The sequence below is a fragment of the Podarcis liolepis genome, assembly GCF_965112155.1.
Source record: "Podarcis liolepis genome assembly, chromosome: 5".
NCBI classification, from domain to species: Eukaryota; Metazoa; Chordata; class Lepidosauria; order Squamata; family Lacertidae; genus Podarcis; species Podarcis liolepis.
Genome location: NC_139556.1, coordinates 83532094 through 83553622, shown reverse-complemented (window position 1 = coordinate 83553622; position 21529 = coordinate 83532094). Strand labels below are relative to the sequence as shown.

General features: G+C 42.0%; 2 protein-coding genes across 4 annotated transcripts in view; one reads left to right on the top strand and one right to left on the bottom strand.

Moving 5' to 3' along the window:
* LOC310707414 (putative membrane protein C3orf80 homolog) overlaps positions 1-21529 on the bottom strand; it is a 52424-nt gene that overhangs the window by 9617 nt on the left and 21278 nt on the right. The gene's annotated exons all lie outside the window — the stretch shown is intronic.
* Positions 1-21529, top strand: part of IFT80 (intraflagellar transport 80) — a 74795-nt gene that overhangs the window by 47443 nt on the left and 5823 nt on the right. For both annotated transcript variants that reach the window (XM_083504082.1, XM_083504083.1), the window contains exons 9-16: positions 6341-6520; positions 8826-8944; positions 9839-9913; positions 11363-11526; positions 15447-15511; positions 17664-17799; positions 18656-18803; positions 19985-20156. In XM_083504082.1, coding sequence (XP_083360208.1) covers positions 6341-6520; positions 8826-8944; positions 9839-9913; positions 11363-11526; positions 15447-15511; positions 17664-17799; positions 18656-18803; positions 19985-20156 — 1059 coding nt within the window. The remainder of the gene's footprint in view (positions 1-6340; positions 6521-8825; positions 8945-9838; positions 9914-11362; positions 11527-15446; positions 15512-17663; positions 17800-18655; positions 18804-19984; positions 20157-21529) is intronic.

The following is a 21529-nucleotide window of genomic DNA, read 5'->3' as shown; positions in this document are numbered from 1 at the left end:
CACCTCGCCGGAAACTGTCACGCCGTGAGTCCAGGAGACGCGTTTCCGTTAAGGAGCTCCTTTGCTGGAAACGCTTCCGCAGACAGCCACTGTCGGACACTACTAGTGACTAGAGCAGACATGTCTGAGGAGCTCCGTCACACACGGAGGTTTGTGGGGTCGCACAAACTCTGAGGGAGCACGTTTTACGCACAAGCAGCTAATCAATCCCTAACAGCAGTCCGACAGTCTCTGTACGCTGCCTGTGCAAGAGAAAGCATCATGAGCGAACCAACCGGAACCGGAGGAGCGGGGGCTGGAGCTGGTCCAAGCTTGGAAGATAGATACCGAGCGTTGGAGGTCCAACTGGCGCTGCAGACGGCGAGGCTGGAGGAGAGAAGGGCTCAGGATGCAGACAAGAAGGGGACAGCCACTCAGTTCCCCAGAAAGGTACCAGGATTGGTGCAGAAATTTGGGGGGGACCCCAAGGATTACCATGCCTTTAGGACAGAGATGCAATATGCCATTAATGTGCAGTTCGATGAGTTCCCTGATGAGGAATCGCGAGTTGCTTTCGTAATTGGGCATCTTGAGAAAGGGGCGAGAGACTGGGTTCGACCCCTAATGGCAACGCACAATGACGTACTAAAGGACACGATGAAGTTCTTTCGTGCAATGGATATCATGTTTTCCAGCGATATTGAGGAAGGGGTGGTGCGCAGACAGCTAATGGCTTGCAAGCAGGGAAGTCGATCTGTCCGTGAGTACTGGACTGAGTTTACCATGCTGATTCACAGACTGGGTTGGGATTTATCGGCGCCACCCATTCAGATGCTATTTGAAGAAGGTCTTTCTTCGGCGGTGAAAGACGAGCTGTCACGGAGCACCAGGGCGGGGTCTATGGATCAGCTGACCAAATCTGCGCTGACCATAGGAGCGCGGCAGGAGGCAAGAGCCTTGGAGAGGTGGGAAGGGAGAGGGGAACGTTGGAAGGAGTTCCGCATTCCAGACATTCCTGAGCCAGCTTTCCCGCCGGCAGAGCCGATGGAAATCGGAACAGCGCGCGCGCGCGCATTTTCAAAAACCAGCGAGGGGGCTAAGAAGGAGGGAAAGGGCGCCCGGAAATGCTATCTCTGCCAACAGCCAGGCCACTTTGCCAGAGTCTGCCCCCAGAGGAAGGAATGGCAAGGGATGGTGGGAGCTGTTGAGGGGGGAGAACAGGGGGGAACGGAGCAGGTAAAAGCCAACGCCTGGTTGCCACAATCGGGGCACTGCAGCCAGGCCAAAGAGCAGTGAAAGTGCCCGTGCCAGAAGCTCCTCGACCTGCTCTAGTGATTGAAGTGTCGCTAGAGCTGCAAAATGGGCACCCCCTAAAAATAAAGGCGCTATTGGACTCAGGCAGCTCCTGCAATTTTATGAGCAAGGAGTTTGCTGCTGAACACCAGATACAGACTATCCCTTTAAGCAACCCCCTGCAGGTGACCACGATTGATGGCAGGGAGTTGTTGGTAGGAGGAGTCAGCTTGCAGACTGTCCCAATGATAATGAGGGTGGCAAGGCACACAGAACTGATAGCGTTTAATGTGGCCACCCTGGGAGGCGCTCCCATTATTTTGGGAATGAGCTGGCTAGCTCTACATGATCCGCTGGTTGGCTGGCATCAAAGAGTGGTGTCCTTTGGTTCAGCACATTGCTTAGAACACTGCAAAGGGGAAAAGGGTTCAGCAGGGGCCCAAGCCACCCTAGCAGGGACTGAAGTAATGGAGAAGGTGAAGGTACCACCACAGTATGCAGATCTCAGCGACGTGTTCAGCGAGAAGGAAGCTGACCAACTACCACCTCATAGGCCCTTTGATTGCCAGATCAATTTACTCCCTGGAGCACAGCTTCCCGTGGGCAAGTTGTATGCCATGTCAGACAGAGAAATGCAGGAGTTGCGAGGGTTTATTGACAAGAACCTGAAGAGAGGCTTCATCAGAGAGTCCAAAGCAGCAGGGGGTAGCCCAGTGTTTTTTGTGGACAAAAAAAACGCGGACAAGCCGAGACTTGTATGTGATTTTAGGAGGTTAAATGCAGTGACTGAACCAGTGGCTTTCCCTATGCCCAGGATTGATGATATTTTGACCAGGGTGAGGAAGGGAAAGATTTTTACAAAGCTGGATCTAAGGGGGGCGTACAACCTGATACGCATAAGGAAAGGGGATGAATGGAAAACCACCATGTTTACCCCTTTGGGGGCATTTGAATACCTCGTTATGCCATTTGGATTACAAGCAGGCTCAGCGTGTTTTCAATCTTTTATGAACCACGTACTGGGCCCTTTGCTCTACAAGAATTGCGTTGCTTTCCTAGATGATGTGTTGGTGTATTCGGAGAATGAGGAGCAACATGTGAGAGACGTCAGAGAAGTGTTGAGCAGACTGCAAGCCAACAGGCTGTGGGTGAAACTGGAGAAGTGTCGGTTCCATACCAAGGAGGTGGAATTCCTGGGGTACCGCCTGTCAGACAAGGGATTGGCCATGGATCCCGGCAAGGTACAGGCAGTGCTGGAATGGAAAACACCCAAAACCAAGAAGGATGTGCAGAGGTTCCTAGGGTTTGGAAACTTTTATCGTAAGTTCATCCGCAACTTCGCCCATCTGACGGCGCCCATCACTGACTGTCTCAGCAGTAAAAAGAAGTTTGTATGGACGGCGGAGGCGGAGCGAGCGTTTGAGGAGCTGAAAAGGGCCTTCGCCTCTGAAGAACAACTTCTGCATGTGGATTTACGAAAGAAGCTAAGGGTTGAAACAGACGCATCTGACAGAGCCATAGGGGCGGTGCTTCTTCTGCAGCCGGGGAAGGAGGAGTCAGAGTGGCGACCGTGTGCCTTCTTTTCGCGAAAGCTGAACAAATCCGAGAGGAACTACACGGTGTACGACCGAGAACTTCTTGCTATTCATGAGGCGTTCCGGAGATGGAGGCATCTGCTAGTTGGTGCACAACATAAGGTGCAAGTGTGCACGGACCATAAAAATCTAGAGTACTGGAGAACTGCGCGAGTGCTCAACCAAAGGCAGTTGAGATGGGCCCAGGAGTTCTCCAAATTTAACTTTGAGATTTGTTACGTGCCAGGCCCAGAGAATGTTAGGGCGGACGCTCTCTCACGCAAACCTGAATATTTGGAGGGGGAGGGAGCACCCGAAGAAACCCATATCATTCCAGAGGACCGCTGGGTGTGTGGGGCGACTTTGGTGGGGCAAAGGGAATTGGTAGAGGGTACGGTGCATGATGCATACGCCCAGGACAAACTCAGGGGTCTCAGGAGGGAGGAAGACCAATCCGGTGGTTTTGAGGAGAGAAACGGGGCATTGTATTATAAGGGAGCGTTATATATACCTGAAGGGGAATTGAGGGAGAAGGTACTCAAGCAGCTGCACGATAGCCCCACAGCAGGGCATTTTGGGCAACACAAGACCATGTGGCTGGTTACCAGGGAATTTTGGTGGCCCAAGGTCAGGGAAGATGTGCGGGAGTATGTGAGAGGGTGTGAACAATGCCAAAGAGCCAAGGGGGAGAGGCGGGCGCCGGCTGGTTTATTAGAACCACTGCCCACACCTGAAAGACCGTGGGAAGCAGTGGCAATAGATTTCATGACTGATCTGCCAAGGTCTAGAGGGAAAACAGCCATCATGGTTGTAGTAGACCTGTTAACTAAAATGGCCCACTTTATAGCCTGCTCACATGCGGTCACAGCAGAAGAAACAGCCAAATTGTTTGTAGAGAATGTGTTTCGGTTGCATGGCGCCCCCTTGAGGGTGGTTTCAGACCGAGGGAAACAATTTACTTCCAGGTTCTGGAGGAAGCTCATGAGCTTACTGCATGTAGAGGTCAATTTTTCAACGGCCCGTCATCCAGAAACCAACGGGCAGGCGGAAAGAGCAAATGGGGTTCTCCAACAATATTTGCGGTGTTATGTTAATGACAGAGAGAATGATTGGGTGGAGAAGCTGGCGTTGGCAGAATTTGCCTACAACAATGCAGAGAATGTGTCCACGGGGATGAGCCCCTTTTTGGCTAATCACGGGTGCCATCCCAGAGCCTTCCCAGGGGGGGAGGGGGAGAACTGGAGTGTTCCAGCTGCTGAACAGTTCGTTGAAGAAATGGAAGCGATCCATCGCCAGCTCCAACTCAACTTAAACAGGGCTAAGGAGGAATATAAGAGGCAGGCAGACAAAAACAGAAGGGAAGGTGAAAGCATCAGGGTGGGGGACCAGGTGTGGCTGTCAACCCAAGGGTTGCCGTTCAAAGGAGGTTGTAAGAAATTAAGACCCAAAAGGCTGGGTCCGTTTGAAGTCATGCAGCAGGTCAATCCAGTGGCTTTCAGGCTCCGGTTACCGAACCACATGAAGCTGCACCCAGTTTTTCACAGGTCGTTGCTGTCACCGTATAGAGGAGACAGTGAAGGGAGGGTCACTAGGGGACCAGCAATGGAGGAGAAGGAACACAGCTACCATGTAGCGGAGATCCTCGATTCCAGGTGGAAGGGAGATCAAGTAGAGTATTTGGTAATGTGGGAAGGGGAACCGGAGTCGGAAAACACCTGGGTTAGGGCAGAGGATGTCAATGACGAAGTTTTAATAGAGACTTTTCATCAGAGGTTCCCACGTAAACCTCAGCCTGTAGCGAGGTTCCGAAGGGAATACTTTGCCACCACCGACGAGGAAGAGGAGTTGGAGGGGTTCCCAGATTCTGAAGAGGAAGAGGATTCAGCGAGCCAGGACGACGATCGATGGAGGGAATTGTTCGAGACGTCGGAAGATGAGGAAGATTCTTTTCGGGGTTTTAGCCCTTCACCTCCCAGGGGAGAGGAAATGGGAGGGGGTGAGGGGGGCCCTGGAGGGGAGGTGGATGTCAGGGAACTGCCATCGGAGCATCAGGTGGTGGAGGGGCTCAGGGAGGAAGAAAGAGACTCAACAGCTGAAGCAGGGACCAGCAGGGGGAGGAGTGGATCTCTGAGGGAATGCGAGCAGGAGGGAGGGCTCAGGGACGCTTCCAGCGAGAACAGTGGGGAGGCATCTGAGTCTCCCATAGGGAGACCCACACCTCGCCGGAAACTGTCACGCCGTGAGTCCAGGAGACGCGTTTCCGTTAAGGAGCTCCTTTGCTGGAAACGCTTCCGCAGACAGCCACTGTCGGACACTACTAGTGACTAGAGCAGACATGTCTGAGGAGCTCCGTCACACACGGAGGTTTGTGGGGTCGCACAAACTCTGAGGGAGCACGTTTTACGCACAAGCAGCTAATCAATCCCTAACAGGTAGATTGGCCTTGTTGTAATAATAATGGACACAACTGATTGCAAAGTACACCATGATATGGAACTGTTTAGCAAACACAATGGGCCTTGATAAGGCATAGTAGCAACAGGACAAACCAAATGTTTACTGTATCATTCTTTTCTGTTCATAACACTGCTGTGTAATATATTAGAGTAAAAGGTAGTAATCACCCCAAACCCTAGTAAGCTTCATGGCTGAGCAAGGTTTTAAACCTGAATCTCCCTGACTCAAGTCCAACACTTTGCATACTATTCTGCATTTGTCTTCTAATGTAGCCAGAATATGACTTGAGGGGCAATGGTGTAGGTTGCATGGAAGCTCATGCCACAGTAAATCGATTGGTCCCTAAAATGTCTCATCACGTTATATCTCTTTGCTGCAAGACTTAATACAGCTGCTCCTTTGACGTTGGAAGGAGGAGCTTTCAACAACAACAACAAAGTATCTACAGTAGATAAAGTACTACTTTCTCTGCCCTTTGTTCAAATAAGATTTATGAAGATTGAATCAACCTCTGTCCCATTTTGAGTCTGTATATGTGCTGTTTTAGTTGTTTTGTAGCATTCTCTAGACGGAGGCACCTGCAAGGGAACCACAAAGAGAGCTCTTCCCCTCTATACTTCCCCACCCACAGATACCTATTAAAACTGTTTCACAAAAATCGTCTGCTCCACATAACAAGTGTTCACTGTTGTTTAGCGATTTAGACTTTTATGTGAAATTATCCCAGAGATACCAACTTTTTTCCTTTTATTTTGCACTCAGTTCATCTAATAAAAAGCTGGAATAGCATTGCCTTACTGTTAGCTAATTAGGTTCATGTCTTTGCTTCAGAAACCATTTAACATTTATTTAGTGTCCTCACTGTCCTGGATGCTGAACAGAAAACTAAGTAATCCTATCAGTGTCCCAAAGACAAATAATTTAAGAGTGATAGACAAAGATGTTGTATGCGTACACATACACAGAGCATTATTACTGCATTGTTGTAGAAGTAATTACAAGTGGAAGTATGCACTTTTTTTTTTTTAAATTTGCAGTGGTCCTATGCCTTAGAGAAACCAAACACCGGCAGCATATTTAATATTGCTTGGTCTACTGATGGCACACAAATAGCGGGGGCTTGTGGAAATGGACACGTGATTTTTGCTCATGTTGTGGAACAGCACTGGGTGTGGAAAAACTTTGGAATAACATTAACTAAAAGAAGAACGATGGAGGTATGTGTTGGATGTTTCAAGCTTTGTGAGTGGCTCACAAATGTGGTGAGCACAAAATGTTGGCAGAAAATAACAGGTATTTTTTTGAATATCCTTTTCAGTTGTAGATGAACTGAGTGAATGAGTGACATCCGTCTCTATGGCCAGCTAACTATCCCCAGGAGATCTGTTCATCAGTCTGCTGGATTGAGCAGCTTTCAGGATACTCCTGGTGATAGTAGCATGTTGACCAATATGTTTATGAACTGAGGTCAATTCTCGCAACCCAATTATCTTGATGTTAGGAAGGCTACTCTGGAGTAAATTGACTGTGGAGTATACCTCTGGTTACTGCAGTGGCTGGAAAGTCAGAATTAAAAAACCCACATTTATGCTAGAAATTATTTTGCAGCTGGTAACAAAGTCACAGCTGCAGAAGCAATAGCATAATGGTCCATGCACAGGTAGCCTTGGTTTACTGGCTTTGGGGAAAACACCTGTACATGTACACAGCTGTGGTTTACCATTATAGCAGCTGCAGCATTGTTGGTTTTTTCTTTTTTTACTATAGTGCAGGTTTTTCTGCTAAGAGCAGGGATAGCACTAAATGTGTCTGTTTTCTTTGATCACAAAATCAGTACATTAGCCAAGCACTACCCCCCCCAACCTAATAGTGCTTCTTGATGAAACTTTGCCCAGAATATTTCAGCCCCAGGTTAAAATAGTTTTCAGCTAGGTAAAACATCTACTATGACTTATTTTTACTACTAGTTGTTCAGCCTAGAGAAACCATAAGTTTTTCATACCTAAAATCTGATTGCTTACAGAATACTTTAAAGAGCCTTTTATTAGACCCAATTAAATATTTTCAGGCAACTTTCTATTTTATGGTTACCTTAGTATAACTGAAGCCTAAAAGAATTATGAATGTAGGTTCTTTTAAAAACACATGGTCCTGAATTTAAAATGTGAGTCTGAGTATCTGAAAGCAAATGTATTAATTTTTTACCTGCTAAATGTTCTGTCCTCGGTGACCAGACACTGACTCATAACATCCCACCCAGAGGACAGGGAGATAATATACAATTTCTGTTGTTACAAGTTTTCTCAATTACACATTCAGTATTAGAGTTCAGGCCAAGCTTTTCAGCCCTGGGTGCCCAGTGTTAGGCTCCCAAATCTATAATTAGGCACCTAAATATCTTTTGGCCTGAAGTGAAGTTGTCTTTGATGCTGAATATATAATTGGGAAAACTTGCAACAACAGAAATTCTATATTACCCATCTGTCCACTGGGTGGGATGTTATGAGTCAGTGTCTGGGAATATGGAAGACAAATTGGCAGGTAAAAATCATATTTTTGGTATTCATTCCCAGACAGCGAATCGTAATGAATGACTCTGTCTAGTAATCCCTGAAGCTTTAGTTATATTTAGCTTGTACAGTTTCGTGGGAAAGGTATACAAAGGAGTCTTCGCTACCAGTGTATGCAAATGACTTGCACATAATTTAAATTCTTGTTTTGGGGTTGTCTCAAGAAAAGTTTCCAGCCCAGCTTCTACCATGTTGTTTAGAAATAAGCATAAATGCACAATTAACATATCATTCTCAATCTTATATAAAAGCTTTAGTTCACTTTTGTTATAAGATTCTGGAAACCAGAACTGACTAGATCTCCACTGGTCCTGCCCTGGTTTACTGCTTATAAATAGTTAAGTGACATTAATTGTGAATTATCATTGCATTTCCATGTTCAGGATGGGAGGAGCTATTCCCTTTTAATAACTTTCACTTTCCAAATGTCAACTTTCTGTGAGGCCTTCTCAGATACCAGTATCTAATGATACCAGTATGTAATGAACAAAGCCCTGAACAACTTAGGCACAGGGTGCCCTTCTCTTTATGTCTGTTGCTGCAATAATCTGGGAAAGCACTATTAGTACTACCCCATGGACAAAGAAAATGAGTCTTATTTATTAGGAGTCATGTGTTCAGTCTTTGACCTCAAAGAAGGCTGCAGCCCTACACTACTGATCTGAATAAAGATACATAGGAGCACACTGCATATTGCTAGGTCTCACTCAATACATTAACAATCTTCAGCTCAATAGTTTCTAAATTATGGGCCCTAGATTCTTTAAAATAAATACAAAAATGGGAGTCTTAAAGCTTGAATTTGAGGAATATAAATACTTGAATATTCATTATTCATCTTCATTTCCTGACATTCTGTACTGTCCTTAGAGCTAAGAATAAGGCTACTTCTTTGCTTTTGCTTTCAAAATTATTTAAATTTTATTTAACCATTGGCTTCTGTTCCCACTAGGTTCGTAATGTACTTAATGACGCAGTGGATTTACTGGAATTTCGAGACAGAGTCATTAAAGCCTCTTTGAACTATGGGCATTTAGTAGTTTCAACATCTCTTCAGTGTTACATATTCTCGTAAGCAGCCTGAATTAATGAGACACAGCCATCTGATCAATTAAAAACCTTGAATTTTTCACAGCTACATGATTTGATTTGGGAAGCATCCATTGTTTTATGGAGATCTCCCATAAACCTAAGCTAAATGACATAAACTTCTCATAACTGTGAATGGAATTAGCTATGTTCATTTTCCCATGAGTGGGACCTTCCCAGTGAAGCCACATGTTACTGCTTATTGGCATCCTGTTTCCCAGTGCAACTGTGCACTATTTTGGTCTGTAACCTTTTAATCACTACTAATGCCAACTTTCTAAATTACTTTTTAAAGTTTGAAGTCCTCTAACAAAGTTTAGGGGTACAGTTGGAAGTTCTGTTTCAAGGGAATATGGCAAAGCTCTAGTGGGCATTTAACTGATGTCCATGTACATTCTACTGGTGCATAAAAGTTGTAACTAATGTTTAAAACAAGGCTGGCAAGGTGAGACGACCGCCTCAGGCAGCAAACCCGAATATAGATCTTTTTATCTCCCTTGCTCCTGGCGTAGATCTTCACTCACCCCTCCTGCGAAACCCAGCCAGATGGGCAGGGTATAAATAATAAAGTTATTATTAAAATTATTATTATCATTATTCCCTGGTGGGGAGGGAGGCTCCATTTCGTGGTTCTCCTCAGTTGCCAAAATGTCTTAGTCTGGCCCTAGTTTAAAATGATATTGGAAAAAATGTGAAATAGGTTCTTGTTATATAAACGGAATGATAAATACTTATGTGTCCTCTGATTCTTTTGAAATCTTACCACAATGTTTTCAAGCTGATATATCTGTGAAAATCTCACTATATAACTAAAGTATGTACACTATCTCTTTTTTTGTTGTTTCTTAATGTATATTGTCTTGCTCTTTGCTTTAGGACTAAAAACTGGAATACACCATTAATCTTTGACCTTAAAGAAGGAACTGTCAGTTTAATTTTACAGGCAGAAAGGTAACTTTCTGATTGCATGACTTAAAACCATGTTTACTTAAATAGGGTGAGATGGTGGGATCATAGGGACGCGGGTAGCACTGTGGACTCATGGAGGGCAAGGCTATAAACACTACCACAAGCAATAATCGGGACACAGGTGGTGCTGTGGGTTAAACCACAGAGCCTAGGACATGCCGACCAGAAGGTCGACAGTTTGAATCCCCGCAACGGGGTGAGCTCCTGTTGCTTGGTCCCTGCTCCTGCCAACCTAGCAGTTCGAAAGCACATCAAAAGTGCAAGTAGATAAATAGGTACCGTTCCAGCAGGAAGGTAAACGGCGTTTCCGTACGCTGCTCTGGTTCGCCAGAAGCGGCTTAGTCATGCTGGCCACATGACTCGGAAGCTGTACGCTGGCTCCCTCGGCCAATAAAGCAAGATGAGCGCCGCAACCCCCGAGTTGGTCATGACTGGACCTAATGGTCAGGGGTCCCTTTACCTTTACTAGTGGGATCATATTTGGAAGAAATATATGTGTTGACTTCGATGATACTGTTTGGGAAGCAGTTTCCCAGCTAGATCTGACTCTTGACCTTCTTTGAATAATCTATATGCTCTGCTTGCCTTGTTATATGCTCATGAATGTGACACCCAGCAATCTTGACTCTGTGAGTAAATCTGTGTACAGTAGTACCTCTGTGTGGTTAAACTTGCTTTGGACTTGATAATAATTTCCCCTCCAAGTAAGTGTTTGTAGGTTTTGAATTTCTATCATTAACACTTGCCTTTTAAACCAGTTAGCCAAAAAAACCTCACTTTCCAAATAAAGTGTATGTACCATTATGCAAATATTACCATGAATGTGTGCCAAGTCATTTTAGTACAGTGGTGCCTCGCAAGACGAAAATAATCCGTTCCGCGAGTCTCTTCGTCTAGCGGTTTTTTCGTCTTGCGAAGCAACCCTATTAGCCGCTTAGCGGCTTAGCGCTATTAGTGGTTTAGCAGATTAGCGGCTATTAAAGGCTTAGTGGCTTAGCGGCTAAAAGGCTATTAGCAGCTTAGCGGCTTAGAAAAAGGGGGGAAGCGAAAAAAAATCGGAACACTCGCAAGACGTTTTCGTCTTGCGAAGCAAGCCCATAGGGAAATTCGTCTTGCGAAGTGCATCGAAAAACAGAAAACCCTTTCGTCTAGCGGGTTTTCCGTCTTGCGAGGCATTCGTCTTGCGGGGCACCACTGTATTAGATTGATGTAATAGTAGATGTCCTAAGCAGAGGAGAAATTAGAGAACTTTAAAGGAAAGACATTTGATTACAAATGCCTGTGCATTGATATATTATTTGAAAATACTTACTTGAATCAATGCATTTTTAAATTATGCAAGAAATAATAATACAGTATATAGACAATTACGTTAATAGTATTGTGTGAAAATAGTTAATCAGTGTTTTCTCCTCTGCTTCTTATTTATAGGCATTTTCTTCTTGTAGATGGTGGAGGGCTATATTTATATTCTTATGAAGGACGTTTAATTTCCTCTCCGAAGGTTCCAGGAATGAGAACAGATATACTAAATGTTCAGACCATTTCTTTGAGTAATGATACCCTAGCATTAAGAGATAAATCTGATGAAAAAGGTATGTTGTACAGACATTAAAATTGTTATTTTTGCATAAAATGTTTCTTCTGAGCAAATAGAAGTAAATATGGGGTTGTCAATGTATCACTTATGGGTGCACTTGCACCTACCAAGCCTTTTCTTGATGTCTTCAGCATCCTCTCCTACTTAAATCAGGCTTCAAATAATCTATTGCAGCATATAGAAGGTTTCTTTCAAACCTAAATGTGAAATGGAGTGAGGGTTCAATAGGTCACAGCTTAACTCTTCCCTCCCCAACTAATTACTCCACCTCCCAAATGCCCCCCCCCCACCGCAATTAGATTTGAAAGAATTCTTCTGCTGTAGCCAAAATAAGTCATTTTTCAAGCCTAATTTCAATAGGGAGTGGCATTTTTTTGTGGGCATATCACAGATGGAAGGGTTAACCCTTCTTTCCTTGGTTGCAGTTCAAAATTGTCCTTGCTCCATGTCAATGTCTCCTTTTTGAAAATGATGTTTATTGTTACAATAGTGAGGTCTTCTTGGAAAGCAGTATATAAATTTCTTAGATAAACAAACAAACAAACAAACAAACAAACAAACAAACATGTATTTGAAATTAGAGTAACTTTTCCTCATTTATTCTTAATGAATCAGTGCTGACCCACCCATGAGGAAAGGTGAAGTGACCACCTCAGGCTGCAGGATCCACAGGGGCAGTGGATCCCACTGCTGATCTTTCTTCATGCCTTATTCCTGCTTCCCTCACCCTTTATTCCTTGGTGGGGAGGGGGGTGTTATTTGGGGGTTCGCCTCAGGTGCTAAAATGTCTTTAGCCAGCCCTCCATTGAAGGAAGCATAACTGAAAATCACATGGAGATTTCATCTTCTTCCTTATCCCCCTGTGCTATATCCAAGGCCTTTCCTGAGGATCTCCTGACTTTTAGTAGAGGTTTTTGATGGGCTAAAGTGGGGATAAGGGGAGGGGGGACCCCATTGTATAAGCAAACTTTTACTAACATAAATTTGGTTATAGCCAATGTATTTCTGTTATGTGTGCAGCAACAAGAGTTTCTTTTTGGGTGCATTTCTTTTTTGCAGGCTTATTGATAGTTCTGGATTTATGCTTATCTTTGGCTTGTTGAGGTTTGTCAAGTAAACAGTCAATAGTTCTCCAGGAGAGATAGCAGGAATAAATGACACCAGAGGGGAAATATGTTTCAGTAACTAGTCAAGAAAATCCCAGAATTGGTGGGAAATAATTTGCTATTTGTTAGCACACATAGATTTAATCAAAATCCCAGAAGTTATTAAATCATCTCAGTAAAATATGAGGTGTACAGTGGTACCTCGGGTTAAGTACTTAATTCGTTCCAGAGATCTGTACTTAACCTGAAACTGTTCTTAACCTGAAGCATCACTTTAGCTAATGGGGCCTCCTGCTGCTGCCGCACCACCGGAGCATGATTTCTGTTCTTATCCTGGAGCAAAGTTCTTAACCTGAAGCACTATTTCTGAGTTAGCGGAGTCTGTAACCTGAAGCGTATGTGACCTGAATCGTATGTAACCCAAGGTACCACTGTATTCCACTTTCCTTCCAAAACTAAGACATCAGAATACATAATTTCCCTTGCAAGAGGTTGCGTATTTCATTGCTCCTTGTTTTCAAAGGACCTCTAATTGCCCACTGATGTTGAAGGGTGAAATACTTTTTCAATGAACAAGAGGCATTTCCTTGTACTATATCTAAAGAAGTTTATCCAGGAAAACTGGATGTCTTAGGGCTTGTTTCCATCTGTAACCTCTGTACAAAATAGCCTGTAGTTGACATTCTTCTTCTTTGGTGATCACTTATAGCCGAGTAAGATTGTCTTCCATGAACACGGTCTTAGTGGTGTGTCCATAGGTGATGCTGGAGGCCAATTCTGGATCCACACATTGTTCCACAGTGGGGACATAGGTTTCCGGGCAGTAGTTGATCACGGTGAGGGTTTGCCAAATGTGCCTTCCTCTTAGCTTGTTTATCCCTTTCGTCCCGAGTTCGAGTGCCTTCAAAGTCCATGACATCTTTGGTAAAGGCTGTTCTCCAACTGGAGCGCTTGCAGGCCAGTGTTTCCCAATTGCCGGTGACATAGACAATTTCTAAAACCTAACAGATGGGTTTAATTTCACTTTTTAAAAAAGCACTAAACAATATTTATATACTCTGCTGGGAATCGGCTATTGTGAGTGTGACATGGGAGTTGATAGGTCATGTCCTTTGCCTTTTCTTAACTATCCCTTTTCCACCTTTATCCACTTCAGTATTTATTGAATCCAAAAGATGACAATATTTTGTGTTTTCCACCTATTTTCTGGTCTTCCTCTTCCTTTTTTGAGAAATTATGGGGTTTGTAATATATACACTTCATATATAAAAAAGAACATCGTGATAGTTCGTAAAACTTTTGGTTTTGATAAAAACACAAACAGTGTCTATGACAAGGGAAACCTTACATCAAAAAGAGCACAGCACTGTCTCAAGTCACAAGTTATTTTCCTGTGTTTACACAGCTGGTTCAAACTAGCACTGGATGTAACCCTTCTTTTTCCTTTTCATATGCAACCAACAACATCAGAACAGCACCTGTTCTCATAACATCGTTTTTTCCTGCCAATATAACCAGTGACCGCAAACCAATATCCTGTATCCTTCTAAAAGAAACTCATGACACTATGCTAAAATGCAAATGGAAGAGTCTTTTAAAGTTAAACGTGCATGCCACATGGAACATAGATGACATACTATCAGCTGGATTTGGCATGTGATGTCAATGCTTAAAATCTGTTTGGAATTAATCACTCCCTTCCATGTATTTGCTGAATTATGCAACATTTATTTCAGACTGTACATGTGCTAGTTTTTCTAACCTTCCTATCTTGAGAACAGTAAACATGGGGTTAATCCCTGTATAAAATATGACTATGTATAAAGTAGATTAATATATTAACTCACAAATCTCATGCTTGTCTACTCAGAAGTAAGTGCCACTGAGTTCAATGGGATTTACTCCCCTGTAATGGTGTATATAGGATAAAACTCTGTTTTATGAAGCTAGCTATGTGCACCTACTTAACCTTTTCATCTTTTTTTTAACAGTAGCACTTTACCATACCAACTATAAAAAACATAGTAGATCCTGCATTGTATTGTTAATATCCTTTATTTTTCAATATTTCATGTTATATTCCTGTAAGTCTAATTGAAAGATTTAATCATTTTATGACAAAAGGTAGTGAGCAGGGATAAAAATAATCACATTTTAATTTTTCTGTCATGTATAGGTTTTTGTTTACAAAACTTACTATTTTGGCCCAAAAAGTCAGCAACTTGCAAAAGGACACAACTTTGTCCAGTTGTTAAATTTCAGTTATAAGTCTTTCAGGTTTCTAGCACAAATCAAGCTCTCAAGCAAATTACTAACAATAATAACAGTTCAAAGCATTACGATGAAAAGTTCCTGGGGTTTTTCCTTCTTACAGTCATATGACAAGAGTGTAAAGTATAGATTTTACATTTGCAGTAATCAAGCAGCTATTATTTGCTTTGTGGTTATATTGTTAAAATGGTCAGAAATAACAAGAACTGAGATTCAGAGTGGCCTTTGCAGTGTGTTACATCTAGACATGTGAAACCCTGGTTCAAACCCCAGCTCTACCATGAATTTTTTCAGTCTTATGTTATCAAGCTTATGGAAAAGGTAAATGAAGTAAAGGTTGTAAACTACTTTGTACCCTGAAAAACAAAGGACCAGCTAATAGATGCATGGCACAAAATTTGAACTATAGTAAATGAAGAATAAAATACACCAATGTTCCCATGCCATCCTTCTACCCTCATTACAAAAATAGAGTATAACAGTCAAATTATTTATTGATAATCTCTCTCTCTCTCTCCCTCTCCCTCTCTCTCTCAAGTTATTTACCTGTTTGAGCCTTTAGCTGGAAAGCCCTTAGGAGATGGGAAGCCCCTTACTCATAAGGTAATGTACATAGTATCATTTAATATTTTGGGGTAATATTAATAGTCATTATCAGAGCAGACCAACACTGGAAATCATCCTCTGTAATTTAGGTTGGAGAGGCAGGTGTAATGTTGCTGAAAACCTCGGTGAGCTCAGATTGTTGAAAGAGACGTTGCATGAATAACTTTCTGCTTTGTAGCTTGGCTATGTTCCCAGTTTCGAGTTCCAAGTATCCCAGCATGTTATCAGTTAGAAATCAGCCAGTGTTGATTGAAACTGAGAGAAATCTTAATTCTGTGATCATTGAGATTAATATAGCTGTTTCAGCAGTTAGCTAATGGGAGTTTAGAAGTTACGCACATCTAATTAATGAAATACAGGTTTCAATTTTTAAAGTCAGAAAAAATATTTTGCCAGTTTGGCCAGATATTTGATATATTTGGGTGTTTTTAAAGAACTGTGCTTGGCTTTGTTTTTTAAAGCAATAAGATATAGGTCAGAGTAAGATAATTCATTTGTAGAATTGAATTATAATTGAATGAATTATAAATGAACATTTATCGTTGTTTTGTTGTTTATATACCACCCTGTATCCAAAGATCTGAGGTTGGTGTACAACATTAAGAACATAATTCACAGAGCATAATAACGAGACATCATACAGAACACAATAATAGACAGCACAATGATAAAATAATCATAATAACATTCCCCTCCGCACCCCCATATTTAATAGGCCATGCACATTTTGTTCATAACTTTCTTTATTGGAGAGCTAGAGACTTCCTTTTTTTAATGAATGAAACTCAAAGTCTGGGCCTCAGGGTGCCAGTGAACGTCTTCATGGGCACTAGGTTCATGACCCCTGCACTAAATAGCAAATGTCTTTTTCCTACATTTTCTTATTCCCATTCCCACATGCTTTTTGACCTGTCTCCTTTCATTTATTGTTTCATTCTCCTTTCATATTCAACCTCTACCTTAGCACTACCCCCAGCTGCTCATTTCTTTCATCCCTACTTCCTGGTTCTTTTACATTCACTTAACTTCTTCCTCCTAAAACAGCTTTCCTCTTGTATTCACTGTTTCTTTGTTGTTGTTAATAATAATAACATACATACATACATACATACATGTCCATAGCACCTTAAAAAAGGTAAAGGACCCCTAACAGTTGCGAACGACTCTGGGGTTATGGCGCTCATCTCGCTTTATTGGCCGAGGGAGCCGGCGTACAGCTTCCGGGTCATATGGCCAGCATGACTAAGCCACTTCTGGTGAAACCAGAGCAGTGCCCGGAAATGCCATTTACCTTCCCACCAGAGCAGTACCTATTTATCTAGTTGCACTTTGAAGTGCTTTTGAACTGCTAGGTTGGCAGGAGCTGGGACCGAGCAATGGGAGCTCACCCCGTCATGGGGATTCAAACCACTGACCTCTTTAGATACCACGAAATGCACACAAAAGCTTATACCCAGAACAAACTTAGTTGGTCTCTAAGGTGCTACTGGACATTTTTTTTTTTTTTTGACTGCGTCAGACCAACACGGCTACCTACCTGAATCTAATAATAAGAAATACTAATTTTTTATCTCTCAGTCTCCTTCAACACTTCCTTTGGCCCTTTCCCCTCAAATGAGGGAGACCTCCCCTCCCAACTCCTTGTCTCCTGGCCAATTTTACTCACAGTTCTTAGTGCTGGGATTGGTCCAACCAAAAGGCTTTGGCATGGCTAGGGACTGCAGCAGGCAATTTAAGGGGATCACCTGAAAGTGACCCATGGCCTACTGATGTGTCCCAGCCCAAACATGGCTCTAAAGGAAAGTGGTCTGTGACTTAAGATATTAATGTAATATTGCCCACTTTTAGACTTCACACTACTCTGATTAAAAAATTATTCAACCTATGTATTACAAGAGGATTCAAGACCTGGTATAAGTTATACCTTTGACTTTGCATAGTGTAAGCTTGTGTGGTATAGTAGATAAAAGAGCAGGATCTGAAAGTGGAACACTCACGTTCCTGTTTTCTTCTTGGACCAACTCACTGTCCTTCAGTGTACAAGATCAATGTGCAAAATGTTTATTCCTATAATTATTCATTCATATTTGTTTCTTAAATAAAGCATTTAATTCCTAACTCCATGATATATTACTGATTTATAATATAGACAGAAATCATGGAAATTGCCTTAGACCAGAAAGGACATACAAATGAAAGGAAAATTGCTTTTATTGACAAAAATAGAGACCTTTATATAACATCAGTGAAGAGATTTGGTAAAGAACAGAAGGTTATCAAAATAGGTAAGAATTAACTTTATGCAACAGATTTTTATCCCCTTCTTTCTAGCCCTTCTTCTTTTTTCTTGAAAGCCCTCCTTTTTCCTGAAGCCCTCCACCCCACCCCACCCAAATGGTTCTTTCCCATGGAATCAAAATTTATGGAAATTATATTTCTAAATAGAAGCATCCCTTAGGGGTGGGTGGACAATATTCCAGGAGTTAATTCCCAAAATTGGCTTGCAACCATGGATTAAGTCAAGCCAATGGTATTTTCAGTTTCTGATATCTGCACATAATTTTACGGTGTCCAATAAGTAAGCTAAAATACTGTACATGAAGCAATCAACAGTATTTTGTGATATTAAAAATTATATGCTCAGTACTTCTTTGTGTTCTCAGTGCAGTCATACATACAGGTTCTGCACCTAAGTAGACCAACACGTGTTCACTTCCTTTTTGAGGGGTGGGGGAAGCCTAGCTGATGTTGGAGAGGGCATACTGCAGACACTGAGGCATAAAACCCCAGTAGGAGGACTGAGCCATAACCCTGTGTGCTGCAAGGGGGAAAACAAGACACACATGCCTGCTATTCTACAGTGAGAGGAAGTTTCAGAGCACACACAAGGAACACCAAGAAAAGGGGTTAAAAAAAACTACCCATGAATTCTCGCAGGCTTGTGCTTGTTTGTTCTGCTTTAATCTTTCAGGGTACAAATTCTAATTTATGGGAAGTAAAACATAAACATTATTTTACACAGAAGACAAAACTGTTACTTAGAGTCATATTTACTGGCAGAGAAGAGTTGAAGATACTGATGTTTATACTGTAGTGTCATGTGCTTGAGCAGATACTTGATTCTGCTTACTTTCTGTTAAGGAACAATGGTGCATACTTTGGCGTGGAATGACACATGCAACATACTCTGTGGACTTCAAGATACACGCTTCACAGTCTGGTACTATCCCAATGTGGTATACGTGGACAAAGATCTCTTACCAAAAACCCTTTATGAAAGGGATGCAAGGTATTATATACTTTTATGTCTAGTGTTTAATTAATAGTACCCCCATCAATAAAATACTTTCCATTACAACCATTGGGAGTAAGATTCCACAGTGTGAAAAACATGGGTGCAATTACAGGCGAAAACAAGTGTGAGTTGCCATTGTTTAATTTGGATCAATAGCTAAATTTGAGCTACTAAGTTTGCAGTTTCAAATTATCAGTTTCCATCTCTCCACCTGAAGAATCTATCTGTTCTGGTTATTTACTTTCATTTTTAGGGCAGTAAATAGACCTAGCTGCTATGTGCTAATCTATAAGCTCCCCTGTATAGTTAATGGTGGCACACTGCCATTGATTGTGGGCCCCCAGCTATTGAGCACTCTCCCTAGAGAGGCTCATCTGGCACTGACATTAATGTACTGTTTATTCTCTCGTGCTTTTTAAACATCATTTTGTATATATTTAACCGTAGTTATTGCCACTTGATGATTGATTTTTAGCTCCTATGAGGTGTGTTTACCTCTTTGGCTGAGTTCAATCTCTTGTTTTCTATGGTTGACATTTTGCTTTGATGCTGCTTGAATTCAGTGTTTAATTCATTTTAATGTGTTTTTCTTTTAACTTGTTTTTTTACTCTGTTTTCTGTGTATCGCCTAGATAAATTATTTTATGAGGTGTCACTGATACAAAAAAGAAAAATAATGTGATGTCACAAAAGCCCAGAAGAGAAATTGGGGTATATAGACGTGAAGAATATTGTTATATTTCCATTGATAGGCAATGAATACTAAGAGAATGCTGTTCTGAGTGCTTCCTCAGTCTCTCCTACATTGCGCACAGACCCTTAAACATGCCCACATTTAATTGGATGGCAGGATTGCACACCCATAGTCCTTTTCATTATGGAGAAGTGCAAAGAGCTTCTCTCTAAGTGGTTGATGTAAGTGCCTTTCCACCATTGATGGGAGCAATTGATGCTTGCTTACACTACTATATAGTCTTATCTCTTTTCTTGGATTTTTTAGATGTGGCAGCCATTTTGTGTTATTTCACACCTTCGTGGCAGCCATTTTGTGAGTGACACCCACATCAGCTTCTCAAAATTTCAGATGTGCCCACCGGCCCAGAAAGTTTGAAATCCCTGCTTTAGACAAAACTATTCAACATTCAAATAAGTTCATGATATTTTTTTCTCAACAGCGAATTTAGTAAAAATCCCCAGATTGTGAGTTTTGCTGGAAGTCAAGTAACGGTCAGGAGAGCCGATGGCTCACTTATTCACATCAGTATTTCACCTTATCCAGCCATACTCCATGAATATGTCAACAATTCAAAATGGGAAGATGCTGTCAGATTGTGTCGCTTTGTTAAGGTAAATATAAAATTCTGCAGCAGAGTAAGTTTTTTGTAGCTTTTATACCCATTACTACTTCAACTTTTGAAAAATGGACTTTGAAATATGAACTTTGTCAGGTTTTTGGGTCTGCCCTCAGCCATGCAAAGAGTTCTCTCTATGTCCCATCATAAAGTGTTTTTGAAACTCCCCTAGTTTTTAAAAACTAGCTTATGATGCACTAAATAGTTCCACACTGCTCTGCTTCAGAGCCAGTGAGAATTCTAAAATTATTTACATTCTGGTAAAGCCATATTTCTTTTCTTTATTATGAAGATGCAGACATGTTCTTATCTCTCTTTTTAATTCAGATGATCATAAATTATAACTGTGGCATTTTATCTGCCAAAAAAAATTGAAATAGAGCATGCAGGTTTGTAGGATTGAATTCCCCCCAAAATTCTTAAAATGCTTTTTAAAATGCAGTTGCTTCTCATTGATGCAGCTGGCCATTTGCCTGAGCTGAGTAGCAAACTGCTCATCCTTCCATCTGACTGGCTGCCTTTCTGCTCACACCTGCTTCCAGAGTGCTGTCATATGTGCCTGTCCAGGCTGTTTAAATGTAGGCATTGGCAGCCACCATTACAGTGTTTACATTCTATGTTTTTTGCACATACGCGTAAGGGTTAGTAGCCTTTTAAGGGCAGAAGAGAAAAGGGAACATGCAACACTGTGTTCTGACATCTTTTCTGTCTTCTGAAACATCAACAGGCTCATTAGTATAGTTCACTGCTATGGTGGCTGTCTCTCCTGGCAACAGATACCCTTGCCACAGGTGGGAATTGGAGCAGAGGGCAGCAAGGCAAGCAGATACATAAGTTGCTAATTCACTTCTGTTTGTTTACATGGCAGGGTTATGTAGTCGTTTACAAAAACCCTAATCCCATTTACCTGGGGAAATGCCTCATTGAATCCGGTAGTAGTTACTTCTGAGTGGACTTGGTTAGGATTGCACTATCAGATAGCTTTGGTTTCTACACTAATTTTTATATAATGCATTTGCCCCTCTTAAGAGCATGCAAATAGAAATACAGTGGTACCTCAGGTTAAGAACTTAATTCATTCCGGAGGTTCGTTCTTAACCTGAAACTGTTCTTAACCTGAAGCACCACTTTAGCTAATGGGGCCTCCCACTGCCGCCGCACCACCGCTGCGCGATTTCTGTTCTCATCCTGAAGCAAAGTTCTTAACCCAAGGTACTATTTCTGGGTTAGCGGAGTCTGTAACCTGAAGCGTATGTAACCTGAAGTGTATGTAACCCGAGGTACCACTGTGTCATTCATATCTGGTAGCTTTAACAATATGGTTACAAACAGTTTTACCTAGATCGGAATATATTTTCTATAATTAAC